This window comes from Dictyostelium purpureum, assembly GCF_000190715.1.
Source record: "Dictyostelium purpureum unplaced genomic scaffold DICPUscaffold_422, whole genome shotgun sequence".
Lineage (NCBI taxonomy): Eukaryota > Evosea > Eumycetozoa > Dictyosteliales > Dictyosteliaceae > Dictyostelium > Dictyostelium purpureum.
Window position 1 is genome coordinate 1 of NW_003519758.1, and position 26,216 is coordinate 26,216.

Below are 26,216 nucleotides of genomic sequence, written 5' to 3' on the forward strand. Positions count from 1 at the left end.
AAAAATAAAAAAAATAGCGTGCATGTATTATCGCTAGACGCCAAATCAATATAGTGTGTTGTTTTCACACAAAAAAAAAATAAAAAAAAATATCTAATTTGGTTTTTTTTTTATAAGAAAATATTTTTTTTATGGGCATATTAATGATCGTTGTTGTTTTTTTAAAAGAGAATTTGAAAAAAAAAAAAAAAAAAGATATTTTATGGAGTGATTCCACTCAACTTTTATTTTTTTTTATTTTTTTTTATTTTATTTTATTTTTTTTAGGTAATTATAATAATCCACAAACCAGTTTCCAAAATCACATTATTTTTTCATATATTAAAAAATAACATTCAGAAACTGCTATTAATTGGGGCATGGTTTCTTTTATAGTTAGATCTTGCATTTCGAACCATTTATCTTTACCCTTTGAGATAAAAAACCATTTCATTTTTTTAAAGTTGATATTTTTTTTTTTTTTTGAAAAATGCGATGGTTAAAATTAATAAGCAATGATTGATCGTAGTTTTAATAAAGACGATAAAAAAATTAACAATAAAATTATTATAATTGATTTGAAAAATAGTTATGTGAACAAATTCGTGGTTGCATTAAAATGTCGATGTAGTTTTGAATGAAATTTTGATTGTTGGTGGATTTTGGTGGTTGAAATGATAAAAATAAAATTAGTATTCATTGTGATTATATGAAAGATATTAATATTTTATAGTATGTAAATATATTTACCTTATTCAAAATATATACGGAATAATTACCACTATTAGGCTCTCCTTCATGCTTGATTGTTGCCAAAAGATTGTATTTTGCTTTTGAAGCATCAGGTGGTAAATCTGTATAAAAATAAAAAATTAGTATTTTAAAAAAAGAAATATATAATTTAAAAAAACGATAAACACTCGTTCTTTGTGGTTATTTTTTTTTTTTTAACATAAAATAAAAGGTATTGTTGATTTTTAAAATAAAATATAAAAAAAAAGGTGATTTGATAAAACAAAATTTCTATTGAATATTCTATAGCCAATGTGTTTGTTGATATTTTTGAATTAGAGATATTGTATTAATTTAGACAAAATTTCGTGTGATATATGTTATACACAATAGGTTTTTTGGCAAAATTTTTTTTTTTTTTTTGAAATAAAAAATTGAAAAAATAAATTACGAACGAGCAAAAAAATTTAAATATCTGTCCTTGAAAGTAAAGATGGAAAAAAGAAACGAGCAGACACACAATAAATGATTAAAAAAATAAAAAAATAAATAAATAAAAAAACCTATGCGAAATATGAACAATAAAAACGATTAATTATAAATATAATTCGTTTAAATTAAATTAAACGAATGTTTGCATGATAAAAACTTCTCTTTTACAATTATCTTCTATCATTATTGAAAAATTGAATATTTTTTTTTGAAATCTAAAAACGACTGTTTGAAAAAAAAAAAAAAAGTTTTTTAACAAATGGCGCACATCAACACACAAACACAATGACAAAAATTAAAAAATAGTGGTTTAACCACCACTAATCACCCCATTAGCTTCGTTTTTTCTTGCAAATATCATAAAATTAATTGCTTATTATTGGTTGCAAACATATAACATTATTAATGGGCGCAATTATATTAATAAAAAAAAAACAAATTTTGTAAAAACTTTTTTTTTAGGTTTATCTGCAAATATTATTATTATAACAACAAAATTATTATAATAATGCAAAAAAAAAAAAAAAAAGTGAAATAAAAACGCGTGCAAAAAATAAAAACAACAAAAAATAATAAAAATAAATAAAAAAAATAAAATACAAAAAATAAAATAATATTGTTACTTACAGCTACTTAAATCTAAATTCTTGATTGGAAAATTAACAATGGTTGGCTCTTTTTCCACAAAGAAATTGTTTTTTGAAAATCTTTTGATGCACAAAATTAAGTATTTTGGTAATTGAATAATTTTATATTTTTTGAGATCACCATTTGGCATTGTAGTGGTTGTGTTGCCATCATATTTGGATAAAAGATTGAATAGTGGTACTTGAGGAATGATGCTTTTCTCTTGTGAATCTTTAAAGATTTGTTTTGGTGGTAGGTCTAAAGTGAGGAAGAGGAATGGGTTTCTCATTGTGCTGGTTGAATATTGAACTGGTTTTTTAGATTTATTGCCATCCTTCATTTCACTATCACTATCATCGCTATCATCATCGTTTTTAATTGGTTTTTCCGTTGTAACTTCGATTTGACCACTTAATGCTTTGTAAATTATACTGGAGTTTGGTTGTTTTGTTCCACCTAAATCTCTATGAAGTGTGTTTAAAAACCATTGAAGAAACTCTAATGGGTCTGCAGTTTCTCTAATATTAAATTTCTTTTGACTTGCATTTTGAATTGCTTGTAATAGTTCGTGTGGTGATACCTGTGGTTTGAAGTTTCTTGGGTTCCAAATCTTTCTTAGGAGTTCCGAAAAGCTTTGAACCAATATTGACTTGCAGTTGCTAATATTATTAAAGTCCAATAAATAATCTCTAATAGTTGGTATTCTTGCTAATGATTGAATAATAACATTTACATAGGATGTGTTTTTTAAATTGTTTAAACCTATAATACCTGGTAAATAAAATGAACCATCTAATGCTTTAGAATTTTTAGTATTTTTATCTAGTTCTTTAATTTGCTCTGTTGTAAATGTTGGATTTAATAAATACTTTTTTTTTTAATAATAAATAAAAATTAAATTAGTATTTGATTATTTTTTTTTTTTTTTTTTTTTTTTAAACTATACATACCTTAATATCGTCCAATGATGAGTCAATAACTTCATAATCATCTGGTAAACAATAAATTTGTTGGGTTTTTAAATTGATAAATACATGATGACCAGTTTGTAAACAGTGATAGTTGGCATGAGAGTCTTGGCTTTTACCTTGAAAATATTTACCACATACTAAACATGCATATACGTTGTGATTATGAAATGAAATTGAGCAAATTTTTTCGAAATCAAAATCCAATACTGATCTATCAACTGTATCTAAATATGGACAGTCTTTTCTTGCTTTAACATGCTTCTTTTTTAATTTATAAGTTGCTAAATCGAAATCATCGTCATCATTTTCATTGGTCATATGATTGTTATTGTTATTGCTATTACTATCTTCGTGTAGTCTTTTCTTTTCATTTGTGTTTGTGCTGGTTGTGGCAGTGGTTGTTGTTGTTGTTGTTGTTGTTTTTATTGGTATAATTTGTTCAGTTTTGGTTTTATCTGGTACTGGTATGATTTCTTCTTTATTATTTTTTTTTGATGATTCTAAAATTTCTTTAACCTTTTCCTCTTTTTCTTTTTCTTCTTCTTTTGCTTTTTCAGCCTTCAACATTTCCTCAACTTTGTGTTCATTTTCTTTATCTTGAATTTCCTTCTCAATTTTATTTTTTATATCGATTTCCATATCTTCATTAGTTGCTGGTGGTGGAGGTGGTGGAAGAGGTGCTTCATTTTCTTCTCTAGGGGGTGGAGGTGGTGGAATAATTGATTGTGTAGGTTGTTGTTCTTTTTGTTGTTGCCCTTGTTCTAATATTGATTTTAACTTTTCAATTAAATCTGCTTTTAATAAACCTGTTGTTTTAGTAATTCCTCTGTCTTCTAATTCTTTTTTAAGTTCTGCAACTTTCAGTTTTTGAAGGTTATTAACATCTAGCATTATTATATTTTTATTATAAACTAATGAAAAAAATGAAATTAAATTAAGTGAATAAAAAAAAAAAAATTTTAAAAATATTAAAAAAAATTAAAAAAAAAAAAAAAATTTCCCCCCAATTATTCAAAATTCGTAAATACAACTTCCATTTTAAAATATTTTACATTTTTTTATTTAATAATAATTTAAAATAGTAAATAAATGATTATCTATCTAAAGTTGCAGAGCATGGATTATTATAACTTTTTTGTAAACAATCACAATGAATTTGATTAGCACATAGTTTACATTGATAAATTGGTTTCTTTGGTTTGATTTTACTATATATATTATTAAAGTAATAGTGTTAATAGGTATGGATAATAAAAAAAAAAAAAAAAAAAAATAAAATAAAATATAATGAAATAAAATAAATAAAATTACATACGTTTGACAGATTGAACAAACTGGATTCATTTGATTAGAGATTACTTTTTCTAGTTGATGTTGGTGTTTACTTAAATATTTTGCTAATTCATCATCTATACTATTACTAGTTGATAGGTTTGCACTGGTGCTTCCACTGTTATTTAGACTATTATTATATACACTACTACAGTTGCTATGGTTATCGCTACCTGGAGGTATGGATTTAAAGTTTGGTGTGCTTTGACTTCCAACTATACCGTCTTTACTATTATGATTGTTGTTGTGTTGATGGTTTGATGATGAGTGTCCACCACCAAAAAATAAATTGGTTAATCGTACAGAACCTCTTTTTGTACTTTTTTCCGAGTTATCATTTCCATTCTTTGGTGCTGATGGGTTGGTATGGTTATTAATCATTGGTTGCTTTGGTGTAGAGTTTGCACTTGTGGCACTATGGGATTTCTTATGTTTACCGTTTTGAATACCTGTAGGTGAGGTTTTAGCTGTATTTGATGGTGGTGGGGGAAGACTGTCAATAAGAGCATTTGCAGTATTAATAATATCGGTTTGAATTGGTGATAATGGTACAGGGGATACAGTTGGTGATGATTTCCATACAACTATGGTTTGGTCCCATGAGCCACTCCAGATTTCAGTTGGTGCAGAGTCATTTGGAATAATTGAAATTAAACAGCTAAGGGCATCTCTATGAATAGGTTCAATTTCTCTAACAAGTTCCATGGTTTTGGAGTTGTGAATCTTTATTGTTTTATCCCATGCACAGGACCAAACATAATTGTTTACACAAAGTAGATAAAAAACTCTACTTGAATGATCTTTGAATTGTTTAATGCACATGCTTGTTTCTGGGTCCCATACACATATCAGGCAATCACTTGAACAACTCCATACCTTATTATCGACTACAATTAGGCAATGTACCATCTTCTTGTGGCCTTGAAGCATACCAATCTGTTCATATGTTTCTATATTCCATCTTAAAATTGTGCTTTCTGTACCGATCCAGACTTCATTACCGAGTAGTACCATTGATACAAGATAGTTCTTTGTTTCTATTTTCTTTATACATTTATAAGATGAGGTGCTCCATATACGTATTGTCATGTCGGCACTTATACTCCAAACAGTTTGATTAACCAGTAACAAGGCAGTAACATGGCTATAGTGACCAGAGAGTTCTTTAAGTAGCTTTCCAGATTTTGCACTCCAAACTTTAATTTTTGAATCCCTACTACAGCTCCATACAGTTTTACCTACGCAAATCATTATATAAATTCCATTAGGCGAATGTGCACTTTTAGTTGATAATGTGGCATGTGACACTTTGTCAATAATTCTAATGGAACCATCACTACATCCTACCCAAACATTCTTTCCAACTTCAACAAGACATTGGATTGGTGCTGGTGCTGGGTCATGATTAATCCATGAAATCATGTATTCATTGTATGGTGCTAGTTTTTCTATTTTCAAATCTAATAAAGCTGAGCTCCTCTTTAATAGTTTAGTGCTACTTTCTCTTTTTGTAAGTTTAGGTCTCTCTTCTTGATTTCCATTGGATTGCTCTTTATTATTTGTGATTGTTTGAAGAGATGATGGTGAATGAATTGGTGATACTGGTTGTGATTTGTTTTCAAAAGATACATGGAGACCATTGTTACCTAAACTATTTGGACTTGAAATCTTTATTGGTTTTGGTGGAAGTGCTAATGATGCTTTTCTTGTTGGTGATATTAGTGATCGTAAATCTAAACTGCTATTATTGCCTACTGAAGAGTTATCTTCTACATTATTGTTGTCATCATTGTGTTTTTTATTACTACCAAATGTACCTGATCTATTATGTGTAATCTCTATTGATGTGCTGGTTCTATGAAGAAGTTTGGGCTTTGAACTATTATTAGATGCAATTGATGTATTGAAACCCTAGTATATAAAATATAATAAATAGAGTTAGTAATTATAAGAATGTTATTTAGATAATGATCTTAAATTTAATTTATAGTTTACATTTTGGTTTATTACTTTTAGTTTTAATTGGTTAATTTGATCAGTTTTTGATTGACTATTTGATTTTTCCTCTTCTAATTCTTTTAGTACATTTGTATGGTCTTTAATAAGTTTTTTAATATTTTTTACAAGTTCTTCAATTGATGACTTGCTGGTTTCATTTTTCTTTTTCTCTTCTTGTAAGGTTTTTTCTAAATTATCCTTTTCTTCCTTTTCAGTGATTAACTTTTTCATCAGTTCATTTTTTTCATTTTCAATTTCAATAAAAGATTGGTTTATAGTTATTTGATCTGTAGCTGCCCCATTTGGTTGTTTCTGTACCATTTTAACATTTGCTATACTACCATTCTCGACTTGAAACTCAAGTACTACTTGAGAAAATATTTTCTCTGAGAAGAGAGCCATGTGATTACTGTTGGCTACTTCATTATTAAATTGCTTTTTAAGCATTTCTTCTTTGAGTTGGTATATAGTTTCCATGGCTTTAATATTCTCTAATTTTTCTTTTTCCAAAGATTGTTTCAAACTATCGTTACTCTCTTCAATGATTTCAATCTCCTTCATCAAAGTTTCTAAATTTTTTATATTGTTGTTGGTAATTGAAGCCTTTTCCCTCTTTAGCCCATTAATTATAGATGCCATCTCTTCTAACTGCTGGTTATAGTGTTGAACCAATTCATCTTTTTCCCTTTCTTTCTCCTCCTCTATTAGTGTTTGGTAATCTGAAATTTGTTCGATCAAAGAGGCAATTGTTTTTTTAGCATTCTTTAAAGTTTCCCTATTCTCTTTTAGCTCGGCTTCTATATTCAAAAATTGACCATTGTCTTCTTCTTCATTCGAGTTATTTGAGCCGCTGGATGCCAATTCGTTTTCGATGTTTTCATGTTCACTATCTGAATCCATAAATGAACTCGTTGAGTCGGTTGATAAGTCATCTTCACATCCATTGATATCTTGTTCGTTGTATTCATCGTAGTCTTCATCATCTTCATCCATTTCATCTTCATAACCATGACCGTACTTTTTACTAATTGCATTCTTTTGTCTTAAATCGTTCTTTGTTGATAGGGATCCTCCATTTGCATTTTGTAATTTTTCTCTAAATTGTTGATCTAGTTCTATGATTATTTTTTCATCTAAATTGTTTTCATAACCCATATGTAAATCATTAAATATAGAATCTGGATCGTTTTCATCAAATGATGATATATCATCAATTCCATCTAATAAATCTTGGTCAATATCATTATTTTCTTGTGAATTTAATGCAGAATCTAAACTTGAATATAGTTGGTATGATTTACTGCTATTTATTGAACCGTTTTTTATTGAGATGGTCATATTATTTTTACTATTATTTAAATTTTCACTTTTATTTTTTATTATATCATCAATCATATCAATACTATTATTGCTATTAATACTATTGTTTTTTTTATTTATATTATTATTATTATTATTATTATTATTTATAATATTTTTATTATTTACTTCATTATTAATAATATCCATTATTATTTATTTTTTTTATTTTAGTTGTGTTTAAAAAATTATTTTGAAATTATAAAAAAATAATAAAAAAAATAATAAAAAAAAAAAATAATAATAAAAAAAATAAAAATTATTTTTAAAATAAAAAAAGATATAAAAGATATATATTTATATATATATTTACACAACACACACAAAATAAAATAAATATAATTTTTTTTATTGGTATTTAATACTATTTTCTAATATTAATTTAATATAATAATACTATTATTTTATAATATACCTTATTATCTTTATGATCAACAATAATTTTTAAATAAATATTAAATTAGTATTGAAAAAAAAAAATTAAAAAAAAAAAAAAAATTTAAATTTTAAAAAATAATACTTTTTATGGTATTTATAAAATATGTATATCTAAATTCACACAGTTATATATATATTTTTCAAATAATTTAAAAAATAATATACAACTATGTTATGTGATGATCATTATTTTGATGATTTATAATTACTACTAACCCCAAACTCTCAAAAAAAAAAACCCACACACACCAAAACATATATAAAAATTAAATATAGTTACAATTAAACACAAATACCTAACCCACACTTTATTATTAAAATAAACAGGTAAAAATGTCTACTCCCACACTCTTTCACATTATCCTCTAAACTTCTTTAAATATAATAAAAAAAAAAAAATATGTTTTGAATTTCTTTAAAGAATGTTTTTCCCTCTCAAATAACTTTAGCACACATTATTGTACATAGTTAAAGCCCATTTAAACAGGGTATTATTTTATTTTAAATTTATATTTATACTTATAATTAGTATAAATTTTTTTAATTTTAACCTTTTTTTTTTTAAATTAGAAAAAGTAAAAGGGAAATATTTCACATGTTACTAATTACTTAAATATTTAGTATAGGTAATTTTAGTATATTTTAATTATTCTATTTATAAAATATATTGACTAATATAAATTTCAATAAAATTCTATTAATAGGAAAAATAAAATAATATGATAAAAAAAATAAAATTGACAAATACTACACACACAAAAATAGTGTTAAAATATAATAAATAAACAAACAACACCCTTTTGATTTTCCTATCTAACACACATTCACACACACACTACATTATAATTCCACCCCCATATTTCAAAATAAATAAATAAATAAACATATAAATAATTTTTAAAAAAAATAATTTTACAATTTAAATATTTATATAAATAAATTTTCAAATATTTAAAATTTAAAAAAATAAAATAAAATGTTTGGTTATTCGTTGGAGTAAGGCCAATATTTAATGAAAAGTTACAAAATATTAAAAAAATAAGGATTATTTATTAAAATATCATTAATCAATTAAATTGTTTTTATTATTATTATTATTGTTATATCTAATATTATTATTTTTGTAAAATCCAATATAATCTTTTTTTAGGTGTGAAAATAAGTGTGGTTGTGTGAGCTTGTTTGTATTTTATTTTCATTATTTTTAATTAAATTCAATTAAAAACACATACACACAGCGAATTATTTTCGTTGTACATAAAGTGTATATATATATGTATATTTATATTTATTTTATATTAAATTAATACTATTTAATTTTTTTTTTTAAATTTTTATTATATTTATTTTATAATATTTTTTTTATATTTTATAATTATTATTTTATTTATACTTTTAAGAAAAATATACCAGTAATATTAATCAATAGTAATTTAAAATAATATACAAATTAAACAAATAAAATCTATAGGATTTTCCCATTTTTGTAATATAAAATGGCTAAACAAGATCCTAAAGATAAAGATTCACCCAGTTTATCTATTCCCAAAAATAGGAATGAAGACGAAGAATCAATAATAAATGATAGTATTAACAATAATAATAACAATGAAATTAATAATAGTATAAATAATAATAGTATAAATAATAATAATTTCGATAATTCTATTAATAATAATAATAATAATAACAATAAAGAAATAACAAGTGACGAAGAAAATGAAAGTTATCAGCAAATAGCAGCAGAGCATGGTGAAGGTGGTAAAAAAGATGAATATTTCCCAATACCGTTAGAAGATTTAATACCAGGATACGAAGATGATGAATTAACTAAAAAAATTAAAGAAACAAGGGATGGTGATAAAACTGGTTTATATGTTTATTGTAAAAATGCAACCTACACAGTAAAGCATAGAGAAAATAAAAAAATTAAAATCAATTTATTGGATGACGTTTCATTTTATTTAAAGCCAAAAGAAATGACATTAATTCTAGGTACTCCAGGTTGTGGAAAATCAACTATTTTTCAAATGTTAGCTGGTCAATTAAAAGATAAAAATTTCAAAGGAGAATTATTATTTAATGGGCACCATATAAACCACAAGAACCATCACAGAGATATTTCATATGTAACCCAGGACGATGTTCATGTACCAACTTTAACAGTTAAAGAAACCTTTAGATTCGCATTAGATTGTCAAGGTCGTTCTGAATATACATCAGAAAAGAAAAAAGAAATGGTTGATAATTGTATGAATTTACTTGGTTTAAAGCAATCTGAAAATACATTAGTTGGTAATAATTTCATTAGAGGTATATCAGGTGGTCAAAAGAAAAGAGTTACAATTGGGGTTGGTGTAATTAAAGGAAGTAATTTGGTTTTAATGGATGAACCAACATCAGGTCTGGACAGTTCGACTTCTTTTGAAATTATGAGTGATTTAAAGAAATTTGTAATGTATGGTTACTCCCCAGCTTTGGTCACACTTTTACAACCAAGTGTTCAATTGACATCATTATTTGACAATTTGATGATACTTAATAAAGGAAAAGTCTGTTATTTTGGAACAATGGCTGATGCATTAGGATATTTCGATAGTTTAGGTTTTATTTGTCCAGAGCATAATAATCCTGCAGAATTTTTTCGTAAGTATTTTTTTTATTTTTTTTTTTTTTTATTTTTTTTTTAAATAAAAAAAATCTAATTTTTTAATTTTTTTAATTTCTTTTTAAAATAAACAGAGGAAGTTGTAGATGCACCAGAAAGATATTCATATATTCATCCACCAAAATGTAAGACTGGAGAAGATTTTGTTAAAGCATATAAAGAGTCATATCTTTATAAAGATCTAATGAAGAAATTAGAAGAGAACCCAGATGGTATTATCGATGATCCAAAACCAGATATGTTAGTAGATTCAACTCAAAAAGAATTAGAAATGTATCCACATGGTGTTTGGTATCAAATTGGTATTTGTTTAAAAAGAGGCTTTACAATGATTAGAAGAAATTATTATAATTTTGTAACTAGAATATTTAAGGGTATTTTCTTTGGTTTAATCTTGGGTACACTCTATTGGAGAATTGGTCATAATCAAAGTGGTGGTCAAGAAAGATTTGGTTTAATTTTCTTTATTATGACAACTATTATTTTCTCTTCTTTTGCTGCTGTAAATTCATTTTTTGATGAAAGAAAGGTATTTTATTCGCAAAAAACGATGCATTACTATAGAACTATTGCCTATTTCCTTTCAAGTATTATCTGTGATATGCCAGCTGGTATTCTCGAAGTTGCTTTCTTTGGTCCGATTGTGTATTGGTTAGCAAATCTAAGAGCATCCTTTATTAGGTTTGTTTATTATATGATTTTATTAATTTTGTAAGTAATAATAATTTTTTTTTATTTTATAAATAATTAATTTTAATTACTAATAATTATTTTATTTACAGAACCGATAACCTATCATTATCCTTTGCTAAAATGTGTGCAGCTGTTTCACCGACGATTGAAATTGCAAATGTATTTGCCTCTGTAGTATTATCAGTTTGGTTATTATTCTCTGGTTTCACTGCTCCTAAAAATACAATTGGAGGATGGTGGATTTGGTTATACTATATATCACCATATACATGGATTTTCCAAGGGCTATCAATCAATGAATTTACTGATACTACTTATTCATGCAAACCGACCGAATTGTTACCACCTAGAAGTGATCCATTATTAAACCTGCCATATCCAGAGGGCTATGGTGGAAACCAAGTATGCCAATTTACATCTGGTGAACAAATTATAAATGCTTTTGGTATTGATAATCCAGATTATTTCAAATGGGTAGTTTTAGGTATCCTATCAGGTTATATTGTATTTTTCTATGTTGTATGTTTCTTGGCGTTAAAGTATCTCAACTTTGAAGACAAGAAATCTAAACTAGCAGTTAAAAAGCTTAGAAGTAAAAAGAAAATTATAGTTAGCAAAGAAGATAATGATGAAAATATAAGGGTTAGTCAAGAGGCTATTAAAAGAATACCACGTAATAATAACGACTATTTAGATATCACAGAAGAAGAAAGACAAAGAGAAGAAGATGAAGAAAATGAAGGTGAACATGTCATCGATATTAAATCCCCATTAACCGGTAGCAGAAGGGGCAAAAGTCCATCCGTCACATCACCAAAAGGTTCAATTATTAATCGTCGTTCAGGAAAAAATACACCAGTTTTCGATATGACACCAAAAAACAACACACCATTGTCTGGTAAAATTCAAACACCCGAGGGTAAAGAGCCACCAAAAGTCGATCTCAATCCAGATCCAAATGAAAATAATTTAGATACTAATGAAATATGCGATTGCAATGATGATAACTGTAAACATAAGAGGGTAAAGAAAGGGGGCCTAAAAGATATTGGTGCAGAAGTAGGTAGTTATTTACAGTTTAGAGATTTATGTTATTCTGTAGATTATAAAGAAGATGACCCTGACAATCCAAAAAAAAAGAAAAGTACAAAATTACAATTATTAAGAAATATTGATGGTTATGTTAAACCTGGTCAGGTAAGATAAAATTATTTAATTTAATTCTTTAAATAGACTATTTTCCATTTATTAATTTTTTTTAATTAGATGTTAGCTTTAATGGGTCCATCAGGTGCAGGAAAATCAACTCTATTGGATGTTTTAGCCCAAAGAAAAACTGGTGGATATATTACTGGTGAAATTTTAATTAATGGTCAGCCACCATCAATATATACAAACAGAATAAGAGCCTATGTTGAACAAATGGATGTTTTACCACCAACTCAAACTGTAAGAGAAGCAATTGCCTTTAGTGCCAGATGCAGATTACCACCAGATGTCACAAAAGAAGAAAGAGATATTTTTGTTGATAAAATTGTAGAGGTTTTAAGTTTAAAAAATATTTCAAATTTAAAAATTGGTGTTTTAGGTAATGGTTTATCAGTCTCACAAAGAAAGCGTGTTAACATTGGAGTGGAGTTGGCATCAAATCCAGAAATATTGTTTTTAGATGAACCAACATCAGGTTTAGATAGTGGAGATGTATGTAACATTGGTTTTTATCTATTTTCTTTATTAGTTTTTAAATTATTAATTGTTTATTTTTTATTATTAGGCATATAAAGTTATTGATGTTGTTGCAAAAATCGCCAAAGTAATGAAACGTACTGTTATTTGTACAGTACATCAACCATCAGCTGCTATATTCGAGTTCTTTGATCAACTATTACTTTTAAAGAAGGGTGGTGAAACAGTTTATTTTGGTCCTTTAGGTGACAAGAGCAGTGTTATTTTAGACTATTGTGCCAAACAAGGTATGCATATTAAACCACATATTAATCCTGCAGATTTTGTAATGACTATTGCTGATGAAGGCAAAACTGTTGAAGGTCCAAATGGTGAAATGATACCCTTAGATCCAAAGAAGGCATATGAAGAGTCTGATATCCGCAAGAAAGAATATGAAATTATGGATGGTGAATTAATTCCGCCGGATTATAAAATTAGAACGTACGACCGAATATTTGCTAGTTCTTGGATGACCCAGTTTAAAGCGTTGTGTAGTCGTAGTTGGTTATCACGTATAAGACGTCCCGAGATTTTCATTTCAAATTGTCTTAGATCAATATTTTTAGCTGTTCTTTTAGGTACTCTCTTTGTTCGTATGGATTATGAACAACAAGATGCAAGAGGTCGTGTTTCATTATTATTCTTTTCTTTTATTTTCGCTGGTATGGTAGCTATCGGTAATATTCCAACAACTGTATTAGAAAGAGGTGTATTTTATAGGGAAGTCACGTCTGGTTTTTATCATTCAACTGCCTACATGATATCCTATGTTTTAACATCGTATCCATTCATTTTATCTACTGGTTTACTCTACATTATCCCAACTTTCTGGATTGCGGGTTTAGATTCAGGGCGTCACTCATCAAAATTCTGGTATTGTCTATATGTTTTCATTATAACGTATATTATGTATGATGCATTTGCACTATGCTTAGCTATTTGTTTACCCAACGAAGTTATGGCATCAACAGTCTGTGGTATAGGTTTATCTTTAACAACATTATTTGGAGGTTTCGTTATTGCAAGACCAAATTATCCTAATGGTTGGATTTGGGCACATTATCTCGATATGTTAAGGTATCCGCTGGAAGCAGCTTGTACCAACGAATTCACGGGTCTCACATTCGTATGCACAAATAATAAAGGTGCTCTTCCAGTTCCAATTTTAGATCCCAGCAATAGAGCAAACGTCATAGGTACAAAGTATTATTGTCCAATTACCAATGGGGATCAGTTCATGTTAACATATGGTTTCCACAAATGGATGAGATATATCGATGGTGCTGCAATTTGGGGTTTCATTGTAATTTATGTTGGTATTGCATTTTGGGGTTTCAAAAAAGTTAGATGGGTAGTAAGATAATCAAAGTTATATCTATAATTCAAAATTATTATAAAAATAAAAAAAAAACCAAATTATTATTTCTAATAAAATATATGTATTTTCTTTGTATTTGTAATTATAATATTATGAACATAATATAAAAAAAAAAAAAAAGTGGAGTTATAATATATAATACTGTTTTTAGGAAAGTTTTATTAATTTTCTTTTTATTTATTTTTTTAACAAACTCTATTCCCACCAATCTTTTGTAATTGGAATATAACCTTGTTTAATTTTTTCGATTACAAATTCCTCTAAAGTTTTATATGATAGTGTTTTATTTGACGATGTTTGGCTTAGTGAATTTAAATTTCTTGAAGTTGGAGTTGTTGTGCTTGCTTCATTAAAAACAATTTCTTGATTTTTGTTTAAATTATTTGAACTACCTACTCTTGGGATTGATGATGATGATGATGTTGATGATGTTGATGATGTCGATGATGATAAAGATGTAGTTGAAGAAGACAATGATAACGAAGCCAACTCTGTTAAGTTTTGTGAGCTACCACTTCTTGCGGGGGATGAAGTTGTGCTGGATGATATTTTTCTTGGTGGTAAATTTTCTACATGATAACCATTGGATGAGGATTTAATGATCGAATGTAGAATTTTTCTGTGTGGGTCAGATAGATAGGAAAATACAAAACTACCAGGTCTACTATTACTATTTCTAATGATGAAACTACCAGCCTCTTTACCAGAGAGCAACGAAGCAGCACCACCAGTTTCTAAAGTGCCAAAGAACCATTTCTTTTCGAAAACACCAGCTTCTTTTAATTTCATTTTTGCTTTTTTTTCTAACTCTGTCGAATCTGAACCACTTTTTATTGAGGCCCAGTTTCTAAGAGCATCAGCCCAATTGTACAATGCATAATGGTGATTTCTTTTAATTTTTACAGCTAGATGGAACTTATCGATAGCAATTTGGTAGAGTTTCTCTATTTCTGCTTTACCATGAACCTTTATGTAGTCTTTGGTCTCTGATAAAAACTTTGCACGCATTGACAATAAAATACCCCAATGAGTTAAAATTTCATAGTCATCAGGTTTGGATTGGATTGCCAATTTAAACTTTTCTGAAGCCAAATGAAAAGTATTATCGGTTTGAATATCGTTTGTTTTAGAGAGTGAAATTGCTTGATGGAATAAAGCGACACCTTGCTGATAGGGAACCATGTGCAAGAATTTAACCTTTGGTTTAATTTCATCGATATCTGATACTTTAAGAGATTCGCTATGTTCAAACTTTTTATAGGTATCATCTTTCTTAAAAGATATACCGGTCATTTGTGAAATTCTATGTAATAGCAACTCTAACGAAAAACCATCCAAGTCACAACTTTGAAGTAGAGAGATTGTTATCATTCTATTTAAAAATTTGCAAATACTATCAAGGTCTGGTTGGCCATCAATTAATGGTGTGCTTCTAAAATGGGATCTAAGACGATTCTTTATTTTTCTAGCAATAATTTCAGTATTGATAATTGTTGATAAACGCTGATCGAGGGCATGAATATCAGTCTTCTTTAAACGTTGCAAATATCTTACATTGATTCCTTCTCTGTGCATACTGTCGATTAACATGAGATTATGCGATAGCTCCATTATATTTTTACACTTTGTTTTCTTTGTACGTTGGTTCATTAAAAGCACAAAACTTGGTATGACATGATTTAATAAACGCTTTTGTGATCTTTCGACCTCCTCATTGTTGACATCTGAATCTGATCCCCCAAATTTAGTAAAAGCATCACTACTTAATGGCACCTTGCTACTACGTACAAGCTCTGGTCTTAGAAGAGTATAGAGATGAGATCCTCTCTTGCCCTCAATTGGTTTTTCAGGCGGGAAAACACGTGCTGTATCTATTACCACAAAATGTTTATCTTTTGTAATATGACCTTCAATATCACATGGTCCATATAAAAAGGTTTTATTTTCGCTTTGTCCTGTTAAATGCCCTTTTAAATTTAAAATCTCTGCTGCTTTCTTCATTTTATCTTCCATTTCCAAACTATTATTACGAACTGTTTCACCACCATCGTTAGAGCCATAAACCAATGTTTTATCTGCTTCAATATTTAATTGACTTGTTGCAATTAATCTATAACCCCTATAATTTTTTAAAAAAAAAAAAAAGTTAATATTTGTATATTTTATCTATACTATTAATATTTTTATAATACTTACATATAATCGATCAATGTCATCATTGGTAAAAATAAACCATCGATTTGACAATTAAAATATGCCATTAAACCTTTTAATTCATGGCCTGCTGACTTCATTGCAAAAGCATCACCACCATAAATACCAAATGCATCCACAGCAAATTTAAAGAAAATTCCATCTTTTAAATACTTTAATCCACCAGCAATACCGCCTGCATCATGAGGTGGGATAGTCCACCCTTTGGATAATTGTTTTTCTTGAATAATTGTAACACCATGTTTAGTTGCAACCTCAACAAACTCTTTAGCAATTGACTGGATTTTTTGACTTCTTTTTCTATAAATTAAAAGTATTAATATATAGCTCTATTAAAAATAAAAAATAAATATAATTTATAAACTTACAAACTTTCAGTACCGCAATTATGATCCATTTGAAGAGCATTCCAAAACTCTAATGACCAGTTTCTAACTTTTGGCTCTTTGCTTGCTATATTCATGGTTTCGGTTAGTGTACTGTTTGCATATTTTGCTCTTATTGCTTCTAAATCGCTTGTTGATAATTTTTCAAAATGTAAATCACCACAACTATCACTGAAATGATTGACCTTAATATTTATTAAATTATTTTTATTATTGCTATTGTTGTTATTACTATTATCATCTTCATTTTCATTGTTATCATCCAAATATTCATCTGGATTATAATTATCATCAACATAAAGCGATGATGTACTATTACCATTATTTTTATTGTTTATACTATTTACAAAACTATTATTATTATTATTAATATTGATATTTTTTATATTTATTGAATGAGTTGGTAAAAACTGTGACGATAATGGTGGTGATGTACCAATTTGAAAATTTGATAAATTTGGTAAAATTGAGAGTTGGGAAGAACCTAATCCATTAACTTCAACCTTATTATCCCCTGTAGTTTTAATATTTACTGAATTTGTAACTGATGTTGTTGATGACAATGCTACTGATAGTAATGATGACGACCCTATTGTAACAGGTGCACTTTGAGATCTATCTCTATTTGTTGATAGATTACTATTATTATTGTTATTACCATAATTACTTTTATTATTATCATTACTATTATTATTATTATTACCATAGCTATTAATTGCTGTATTTATAGTGGTGTTTGTAGTGGTAGTAGTGGTAGTAGAAGTGGTAGAAGTGGTAGTAGCGGTAATAGTGGTGGTAGGTATATTGTTGTTATTATTGACATTTCCATATAAAGTTGACCCATTGGCATTTGGTGCATAATAAACTGCTTGGTTAAATCTTGGTACAGTAACAGGATTATAATGATCCACTCTATGTGCTGTAGGGAATAACATTGGATTATGAAAAGATATTTCAAAAAAATCAGAAGCAACATTAGGTGATTTTTTTAAGACATCTATATATATAAAAACATCTTCCAATTTTTTAATTTTCCCAGTTGAATGTGGTGGTGAAGGAGGAATTGGTGGAGATATTGCCAAGTATGAAGAGGAGGATGATGAATCTGATCCAATTGATTTCTTTCTTAAATAAATTAATGTATTAACATATTTTATAAAATTATCTGAATCTTCTGGATTAAGTTGAAACCTTCTGTGATACTCTGGTAATGCTGATAATAATTCATTTACATCTGTGCATCTATTACTAATATCCATTATTGCCTTTTTTATTTTATTTTTATTTATCTAATTATATTATTTAATTATATATTTATAAATTTATATTTGTATATTTAATTTATATTTATTATTTTTGTTGTTTATTTGTTTGTATCTATATTAATACACTACACACAATACAAATGTATGTGTGTATGTGTGTTTATTTATTTAATAAAAAAATAATACACCGTATTATAACTATAATATTAACTTTACTGATCTATATAACTATGTTATTTTTATTAAAAAACTATTAATTTATTTTAGTATTTATTAAATAAACCTCTAACTACATTTAAAAAAAATAAAAATTATAAATTTGAAAAAAAAAAAAAAAAAAAAAAAAATATAAAAATTTAAAAAAAAATTAAATTTTGAAAAAAATTAAAAAATATATTTGTTTTTATTTTTTTAATTTATTTGTTTTTTTTTTTTTTATGTGTTGCATTTCTGAATAACCATAATTTTCTTCATTTGATCTTGATATCTCCCTAGTTTACTAATTGATGGAATTTTTCCTTTAAAGCTAGAGAATGGAACAATTATTTTCAAAAATGATTATAAATTAATTATGACTGAACTATCTGGACTGCAGCAAAAATAACTGATAATGCCCTCAAAGCCAAACTAAAATAACTCGATATTAATTTAGAGTTGTTGTGTGATATCCGATCTAGTTTACTGTAATATAACATCAGTTATATTCAAACTCTATTATAATTAATTATTGATCAAAATAAATATTACTATTATAAAACTTATGTAATTAATAAAACTAAATTTAACAATAAATTATAAAAAACAATTTAGATAAAATAAAATATAACTATTAAATTTATATTTTAAAAAATAAATTAATCTTTATTAAAATATCTTTGCTCTGAATCAATTTTTAAAAAAATTAAAAAATTAAAAAATATTTTTGGTGGGAAAAATAAAAAATTAAAAAAATAAAAAACATAATTTAATTTTAAAATATAAATACAAAGAACTATTGATAAATAAAATGTTGATATATCAAACCTATTAAATTATTTTTTTTAAAAAAAAATATAGTTTTTTTTTTTTCTCTTGGGCTAAAATAACTATACAATTACTACTGTAAATTTCCGATAGAAGTTTACTTTTTTATATTTGTAGATATAAAAAAAATTTTCTTTCTTTTTTTTCTTTGTGGATATAAAAAATTTTTATCCTATCTTTTAAATACTCCTAATTAAAAAAAACAACTCCTCACTTATTTTCAAATAATGGTTTTTTTATTTTTTATTTTTTTCTCAAAAAAATTATATTTTTCACACTCTTAATTTTTTTTGATGAAATTTTTATTTAAAAAAATTTAAAATTAATATTTTATTAATAATTTATTTAATAAAATAAAATATAATTTTTTTATTTTATATTTTTTCTATATAAATTTTTTTTTTTTAATATTATTCATTTTTTACTAAACTTTATATAACAATATTATACATAACAAATAAACAATCAATATTAACTTTTAAAAATATTTACAATAAATTCATAAAAACCTATAACAAGAAATGTGCCATTGTAAAGTCCTCAATTGCTCCAATAAAAAATGTAGTTGTAAAAAGAAAAACAAAACTTGTGATTCAACCTGCTCTTGCCCCCAAAAGTGCCAGAATAGAGTACCTCCCGCTATAGAAAACCCTCAAGATTCCCAAGTTAATCCCAATTCTCCCGAAAAAAAAAACACACTAAAATATGGTGTAATCTATGATGACAACGAAAGAAGTTCCACTCTTCTTTTTAATATGGAACATATTACATCTATTGAAAACACAAATGATAAAAAAATTGATTTTTCCTTCGTAACTATGACTCCGATTTCATCCAATAAAATCAAAGATATTATTGGGCTTGCAAAAATGATTAAAGAGGCAAGTACCCACCCAAATGTCTCCATTGTTTTTGGTGTAAACACAAAGATAATTTCCACTGAAAGACCCAATAATAATTACTGGAAATCATTGATACCTGAAGAACTTAAAGGTGAAATAAAGGAACTTCAAATTCCTATATTATTAATCTTTTATCGTTGGGGTTCCCAAAAAAATCTAGAGAGTATTGATAAAATAGTTGAAACAATAGAAAAATCTGTCACTCAAAGAACTGAAGATCTATATATAAAAGGAATAGAAATGGATGATAATCAATGTATATATCCATATGGCTTGTCAAGAGAGTTTTTGCACAAACATCCGGCTGCCATTGAGTTTCAAAATCAAATAGCTGATGCACACAAATCAATTGTTTATGTTCATTCCCAAGATAGCGATTTGACAGGTCTATCTTTGGAATATGAAGATCCTTTCCTTAAAAAACTCCAAAAAAATCCATACCTTGTGAGTCATTTTTATAAGTATTTTCATATAGTGGGTAAATTCGTATCAAAAATATTAATGAATTTTTATTTTTTTAGGGATTATTTTATGACAATGCAGCTACAATTTTTGAAAAACTTTACACAAATAATGGGGAGTACTGTTTAGTTTATGGTGGTGCATATAATTTTTTTAATTGCAAATTTGAAGAAGATTATAAAGATCATTTTTACCCAACAAACCTTGCAGTTTCTATAAGCAATAATATGAAAAAAACAATATCCAAAATATCGCCAATGGGTCCCTATTTCTCAGAGTGTAACCTTTTTTATTTATCGTCGTGCCACATGAAAGATTACTACAAAAAAAAGTTTATAGATTCCAAATTTGGTAATACAAACGAATCTAAAAATTTTTTAAAATCTTTTTTCGCTTCAGTACCCGTGGAACAATTGAAAAATTTAATGATATACGACCCAGATCTAACCGTTTCAACATCACCGTATAGACCAGGGAAAGAAAGAGATTATTTTACCAGTGCACCTGCTGAATTAAATAAAGAAACTTATAAATTAATAAAAGTAAAGATTTCTTCATTGAATGGTGCAAGCCAAACTATTTGCCGTGCGCTTCAATATAGAGACACTTTGCTTGGATCCTATCGCCATTTTAAGAACCTCGAAAGCTTAAAAAGAAAAACCCATAAAGAAATTTTACAAATACTTGCAAAAATTAAAGTTTCTCTTGAGGCCAATTACAAGGATGCCATCTCTGGAATATTAAGACCAGAAGAAATCCCCGAAGAAGATTTTAAAATGATAATGGATATAACTAAAGAAATCTTCGATGAAACCATTGAATTGTACAAAAATACAATTGAAAGCGAAGGGGTTAAATTTATTAATTTTAAACATTAAAATAAATATAAATAAAAATAAATAAAACAAATATAAATCATCTTTTTATTAAATAAAAAAAAAGGAGTAAAACTAAAATAATAAACAATAATTTAATTTATTATGGCATATACAAAAAAAAAAAATTTCTTTATTAAACTAGATTTTTTCTATTTTTGCTTTCATTTAAAAAGAAATTTTGTTCACTTAAATTGATCTTTTCGCTTTCTGTTTCATTAATTCTAAATTTTAAATAAAAAAATATTAATATTTGCGCTATAAAAAAGTTTTTTTAATATCTAAATTACTTACAGTTGTCGAATTGATTCTAGGTCTAATAAAGCCTTTCTATCTATACTATTGCTATATACATTGGTACTATTAATTTCTTTTATTATATTTAATGGGTCGCCAAAATTATTCCAATCTCTAACTATAACATTTGAACCTTTTAGTTTCATTTCTTTTAAAAAACTTTTATAACAAGAATCTAAACCCTCTAAATAAGAAAGGGGTATGGATAGCTCGCAATCTCTTTTTCTATTTTGAATTCTAGATAAACATTCTTTTGGGTTTACATCGAGATATAAAGTTGTGTTTGGAATTGGGATATTTGAAAGGAAATGTTCTCTTTTTCTACTGTACTCTTTAAAACCATCTTCGTTAATTAAACCCTCCAATCTGCAATTCTCTGCGAATACCCAATCACTATATACCGATCTATCTAAAATTACACCCCTATCATTTTCGATACTATATTGAAGAGCATTTAAATAGGTGTTATATCTTTGGTTTAATAACCATAACTGCATAATCAATGCATATTTCTTTGGATCTTTATAAAATGATTCTAAAAATGGATTTGTAGTAGTTGGTTCAAAAAATACTTTATATCCTAAAATATCTCCTAACTTTGATGCCAAAAATGTTTTACTATTATAATAATAATAACAAATAAAATAATTAGTAAATAATTACAAATCAATTTTAATTATTATTGCTATTATAATTATTATTATTACCATTATTATTATTATATTATTACAATTATAATATCTTACCCAGCACTAATATTTCCTTCTAAAATTATAATTTTTGAAAATGAATTGGAAAAATCTGATATTTTTGAAGCTGTTGTTGAAGTAGGTACTACCATTTTATTAGAGATCATATATATTAATGATCTTCGAAACATGAATATTTAATTTTATTTTATTTATAAATAATATAATTTAGGTTTGCTTTAAAAAAAATAAAAAATAATAAAAAACTATATTTTTTAAATTAATTTAAAATTTTTAAAAAAACGAAAAAAAAAAAAAAAAATTAAAAAAAATTATTTTTAAATTCCAATAAAAAACACCCAATTATTTGATTTAAGAATTATTTATATTTATATAACTATAGAGCTGCAAAGCTTTATAGTTTTAAAACAAAACTATATTTATAAATATAAAAAAATTTTAATATTTATCAGTAAAATTATTATTTATTAATTCATAATAATACTAATCATGTTTTTATAAAAAAAAATCATGGTAATAGTAAATTGATTATTATTATTAATTAATACAATATTACTTTATTTATGTTAAGAAATAAATCTATATACAATAACAAATAAATAATAAAATGTAATAAAACTTTTATAAAATATAATTGTTTTTTTAATTTTAATGAAAAATTATACAATTTTATATACCAATATTTTATCCACATGATCGCTCTGCCACCAAACTTAATTGTTTTGGTTTAAAAAAAAAAATAAAAAATAAAAATGAAAAAGGAAAATAGTATACTAAGTTTTTATAAAATTTTATTTTATTAATTTTTTTTAGTTGTATTTACACAGATAAATTAATATTGAGAAAAAAAAAATTAAAACTATTTGTTTTTAAAATAATTATTTAAAAGAAACTTCGTAATAATATTATTATTATTATGTATTGATTTTTTATAATATTCAAACACTTGTTAATGAATGAATATATAGAGAGGGTTTGTTGGTTGTTATTAATATTTATAAGGGGGTTGTTGGGTTGTTTGTGTATATATATAATTTTTTTTGAAAGAATTTTTAATTTTTGATTGGGTTGTTTTTTTGAACTATTTACTACTGCTATTATTATTTATTATTATTATTATTTATTTTGATGATATTGGTTTCATTCTAATGTCATCTTTTTTTGGTGATTTTCTTTTGAAACTAATACGAAGGAATTCTGGGAGGTGGCATTTACCAGTTTCTTGTTTATATTTTTGATAACTAATGGTGTGGGTGAATGGAGGGAAGCAATCCATCCATAATGATTCATAAACTACTTTTTGTACATCATCAAATAATGATGAGTCAATTTCTTCGGAAAGTTTGCCACGGACTACCTCTCTTGAGAAAGCATCAATATTTAATTCGAATTCTGAACCATTTTCAAGGAATTTGTCGAAAGATTTTGAGCATGTTCACGGAGTTCTTCTTGAGTTAAATGTTTGGTATCTTTTGAATTACGTTGCTACACTGTTTGTGATGAGGATGAGGAGAAACAACCACTTGATTGTTGTTGTGGTGATGATTTATTATTGTTGTTTGGTGAAGCTGGTGATGATGTAGCTGATGAGGATGAGTTGGTGTCGAATGGAGTAGTTGAGAATGCTAAAAGTGGACCTGATGGTTGGTTTGCTGGTGGTGGTGGAGCATATTGTTTGAAGTTCTCTATCTCTAACCAAAATTGTAAAGTTTCTGAACAATAAATTGTCTTTAAATAACTTCTAAATAAATCACATCCAATTTCATCACGAAGTACTTCATTCATAACATCATTTGGATATATCATTTTTTATTTTATATATATATATATGTGTGTATAATGTGTATATTATTTTTATAAGTTTAAATTATTATTAATATGGTGTATGTATGTGTATTTATGTTTTTATAAATTATTAAATAAAAAAAATAAAATTATTATTACTGATGGTTGGGATAGTATTTATGATATATAATTATAATGCAAAAAATGTTATTATAATTATTTGATTATTCTAAAAATTTTAAGAAATCTGATTGGATCGTCTATAAAACAAAGTGTATTTTTAAATTTTAATTCTACAAAGATTTTTTTTTTTTTTTGTTTAAAACTGTATTATTTTTAAAAAAATTTATATATATAAATAAATAAATAAATAAATAAATGGAAATAATATTATTTTATATAAATATAGTAATTATTAAATTGTTTGTGTGTGTGAAAAATAAATAGATATTATATAAATGTGTGTGTGTGTGATGTGGTATATTTTTTATATATAGTTGTATATATATTAATATAATATTCGTGTTTTTTTTATGAGGGAGAGTGAAAATATTAAAATATTTTTTGTGTGTTAATAATAAAAAAAAATATAATTTTTTAAATAAATAAATAAAATATATAAAAATAAATATGTGAAAGTAATTGAATAATTAAAATCAATTGGATTTTAATATTGTTTTTTTTTTTTTTTGTGTGGTGGTGGTATTTAAAGTAATGTACAGAGATTTTGAATTTTTTGATTTATGATATAAATTATTAAATATTTGAAAAAAAACAATTAAAAATAATGAAAAAAAAAAAAACACCAATGAGAGTGGGCAGAAAAAATTTTAAAAATCAGTTAAAAAAAAAAAAATAAAAATAAAAAAAAAAATAAAATAAAAAAAATTTTAATTTTAGGGTGGGTTTAGAAAAAAAGTTATTTTTGGATACATCCACAGAAAAAAACACAATATGTTAAAAACGATTGAAAGTTTTTTGAAAAGAACGAATAAACAAAAATGATAAATATAATATAAAAAAACAGTATAATTGTAATGAAGGGTATATGAGTTTATAAATAGGCGGTAGTAGGGTTTGTCGAATAATGTGTGACACAGAAAAACAAATGATAATTGGGAGGAAAAATAAAAACAGTATCAAAAAAAAAAAAAAAAAAAAAGAGAAAAAAAAAGAAAAAGAAAAAAAGAAAATTTGTTAGTTAACTATATTTATTTAAATTTATATTAAAGCGGGGAAAGATGGGGTGTGTTGATATAAAAAATAAATAAATAAATTTAATTTATTTATTTATATATTTATTTATTTCGATATTAAATTTAAAATTTTCAAACATCACATCATTAAAATCCATATATAGTGTTATAATTTAAATTAATAAATAGTGAATGTATGAAAAACGATGTGATGTTGAAATTTTAAGTTTAACATTGAATATTGGAATAAGTTTGGAATAATTTTTAAAAGAATACATACCAGTTTGTTGAAAGTTATGGTGTTACAAATATAATATTATTCTATACAAATTTAATTTTTTTTTTTCCTTTAAAAAACTTAAGAAAAAAAATTTTAATTAATTAATGAGGTATGCTACAAAAATGAGTGTGGGTATTGATTATGATTTTAATATATATCTTTTGAAATGACTCGCAAATATATACTATATTATTATTTTGATTTTAATATTGATTATTATTATTAGATATATAAAATGTGTAGTATATTATTTTTACTATTATTATAATTATTATTATTGAAACTATTAAGTTTTTTATTATTTAATACTATAATGTAATATAAAAATATTATTTTATTTTGAAAAAAAAACAAAAAAGGAATATAAAAATAGAAAAAATGAATAAATATTAAAAATAAAAAAAAGTGATAAAATAAAAAATAAAT

General features: G+C 25.5%; 7 protein-coding genes across 7 annotated transcripts; 2 read left to right on the forward strand and 5 right to left on the reverse strand.

Annotated features, from left to right (window-relative positions):
* Window positions 1-301: 301 nt before the first annotated feature.
* On the reverse strand, window positions 302-3,119 carry DICPUDRAFT_41968 (uncharacterized protein; the record flags this gene model as incomplete). Its single annotated transcript, XM_003293353.1, has 4 exons — window positions 302-409; window positions 730-833; window positions 1,831-2,698; window positions 2,781-3,119. 4 exons carry the CDS (start codon window positions 3,117-3,119, stop codon window positions 302-304), a joined length of 1,419 nt encoding a protein of 472 aa, XP_003293401.1.
* Window positions 3,120-3,894: 775 nt separating this feature from the next.
* Window positions 3,895-7,640, reverse strand: DICPUDRAFT_158240 (uncharacterized protein; the record flags this gene model as incomplete). The annotated part of the gene is made up of 3 exons (XM_003293354.1): window positions 3,895-4,009; window positions 4,117-6,044; window positions 6,144-7,640. 3 exons carry the CDS (start codon window positions 7,638-7,640, stop codon window positions 3,895-3,897), a joined length of 3,540 nt encoding a protein of 1,179 aa, XP_003293402.1.
* A 1,700-nt stretch (window positions 7,641-9,340) lies between these two features.
* On the forward strand, window positions 9,341-14,505 carry ABCG5 (ABC transporter AbcG5). Its single transcript, XM_003293351.1, has 5 exons — window positions 9,341-10,574; window positions 10,671-11,307; window positions 11,379-12,486; window positions 12,556-12,990; window positions 13,064-14,505. Exons 1-5 carry the CDS (start codon window positions 9,425-9,427, stop codon window positions 14,378-14,380), a joined length of 4,647 nt encoding a protein of 1,548 aa, XP_003293399.1. The 5' UTR covers window positions 9,341-9,424; the 3' UTR covers window positions 14,381-14,505.
* Window positions 14,506-14,590: 85 nt separating this feature from the next.
* DICPUDRAFT_158242 (uncharacterized protein) lies at window positions 14,591-18,254 on the reverse strand (the record flags this gene model as incomplete). Its single annotated transcript, XM_003293355.1, has 3 exons — window positions 14,591-16,514; window positions 16,592-16,909; window positions 16,978-18,254. 3 exons carry the CDS (start codon window positions 18,252-18,254, stop codon window positions 14,591-14,593), a joined length of 3,519 nt encoding a protein of 1,172 aa, XP_003293403.1.
* Window positions 18,255-19,804: 1,550 nt separating this feature from the next.
* DICPUDRAFT_83953 (uncharacterized protein) lies at window positions 19,805-21,525 on the forward strand (the record flags this gene model as incomplete). The annotated part of the gene is made up of 2 exons (XM_003293352.1): window positions 19,805-20,629; window positions 20,707-21,525. The coding sequence occupies 2 exons, from the start codon at window positions 19,805-19,807 to the stop codon at window positions 21,523-21,525; spliced, it is 1,644 nt and encodes a 547-aa protein (XP_003293400.1).
* A 133-nt stretch (window positions 21,526-21,658) lies between these two features.
* Window positions 21,659-22,699, reverse strand: DICPUDRAFT_41960 (uncharacterized protein; the record flags this gene model as incomplete). The annotated part of the gene is made up of 3 exons (XM_003293356.1): window positions 21,659-21,746; window positions 21,817-22,437; window positions 22,566-22,699. The coding sequence occupies 3 exons, from the start codon at window positions 22,697-22,699 to the stop codon at window positions 21,659-21,661; spliced, it is 843 nt and encodes a 280-aa protein (XP_003293404.1).
* Window positions 22,700-23,649: 950 nt separating this feature from the next.
* Window positions 23,650-24,335, reverse strand: DICPUDRAFT_158245 (uncharacterized protein; the record flags this gene model as incomplete). Its single annotated transcript, XM_003293357.1, has 2 exons — window positions 23,650-23,886; window positions 24,021-24,335. The coding sequence occupies 2 exons, from the start codon at window positions 24,333-24,335 to the stop codon at window positions 23,650-23,652; spliced, it is 552 nt and encodes a 183-aa protein (XP_003293405.1).
* Between the last annotated feature and the right edge of the window lie 1,881 nt (window positions 24,336-26,216).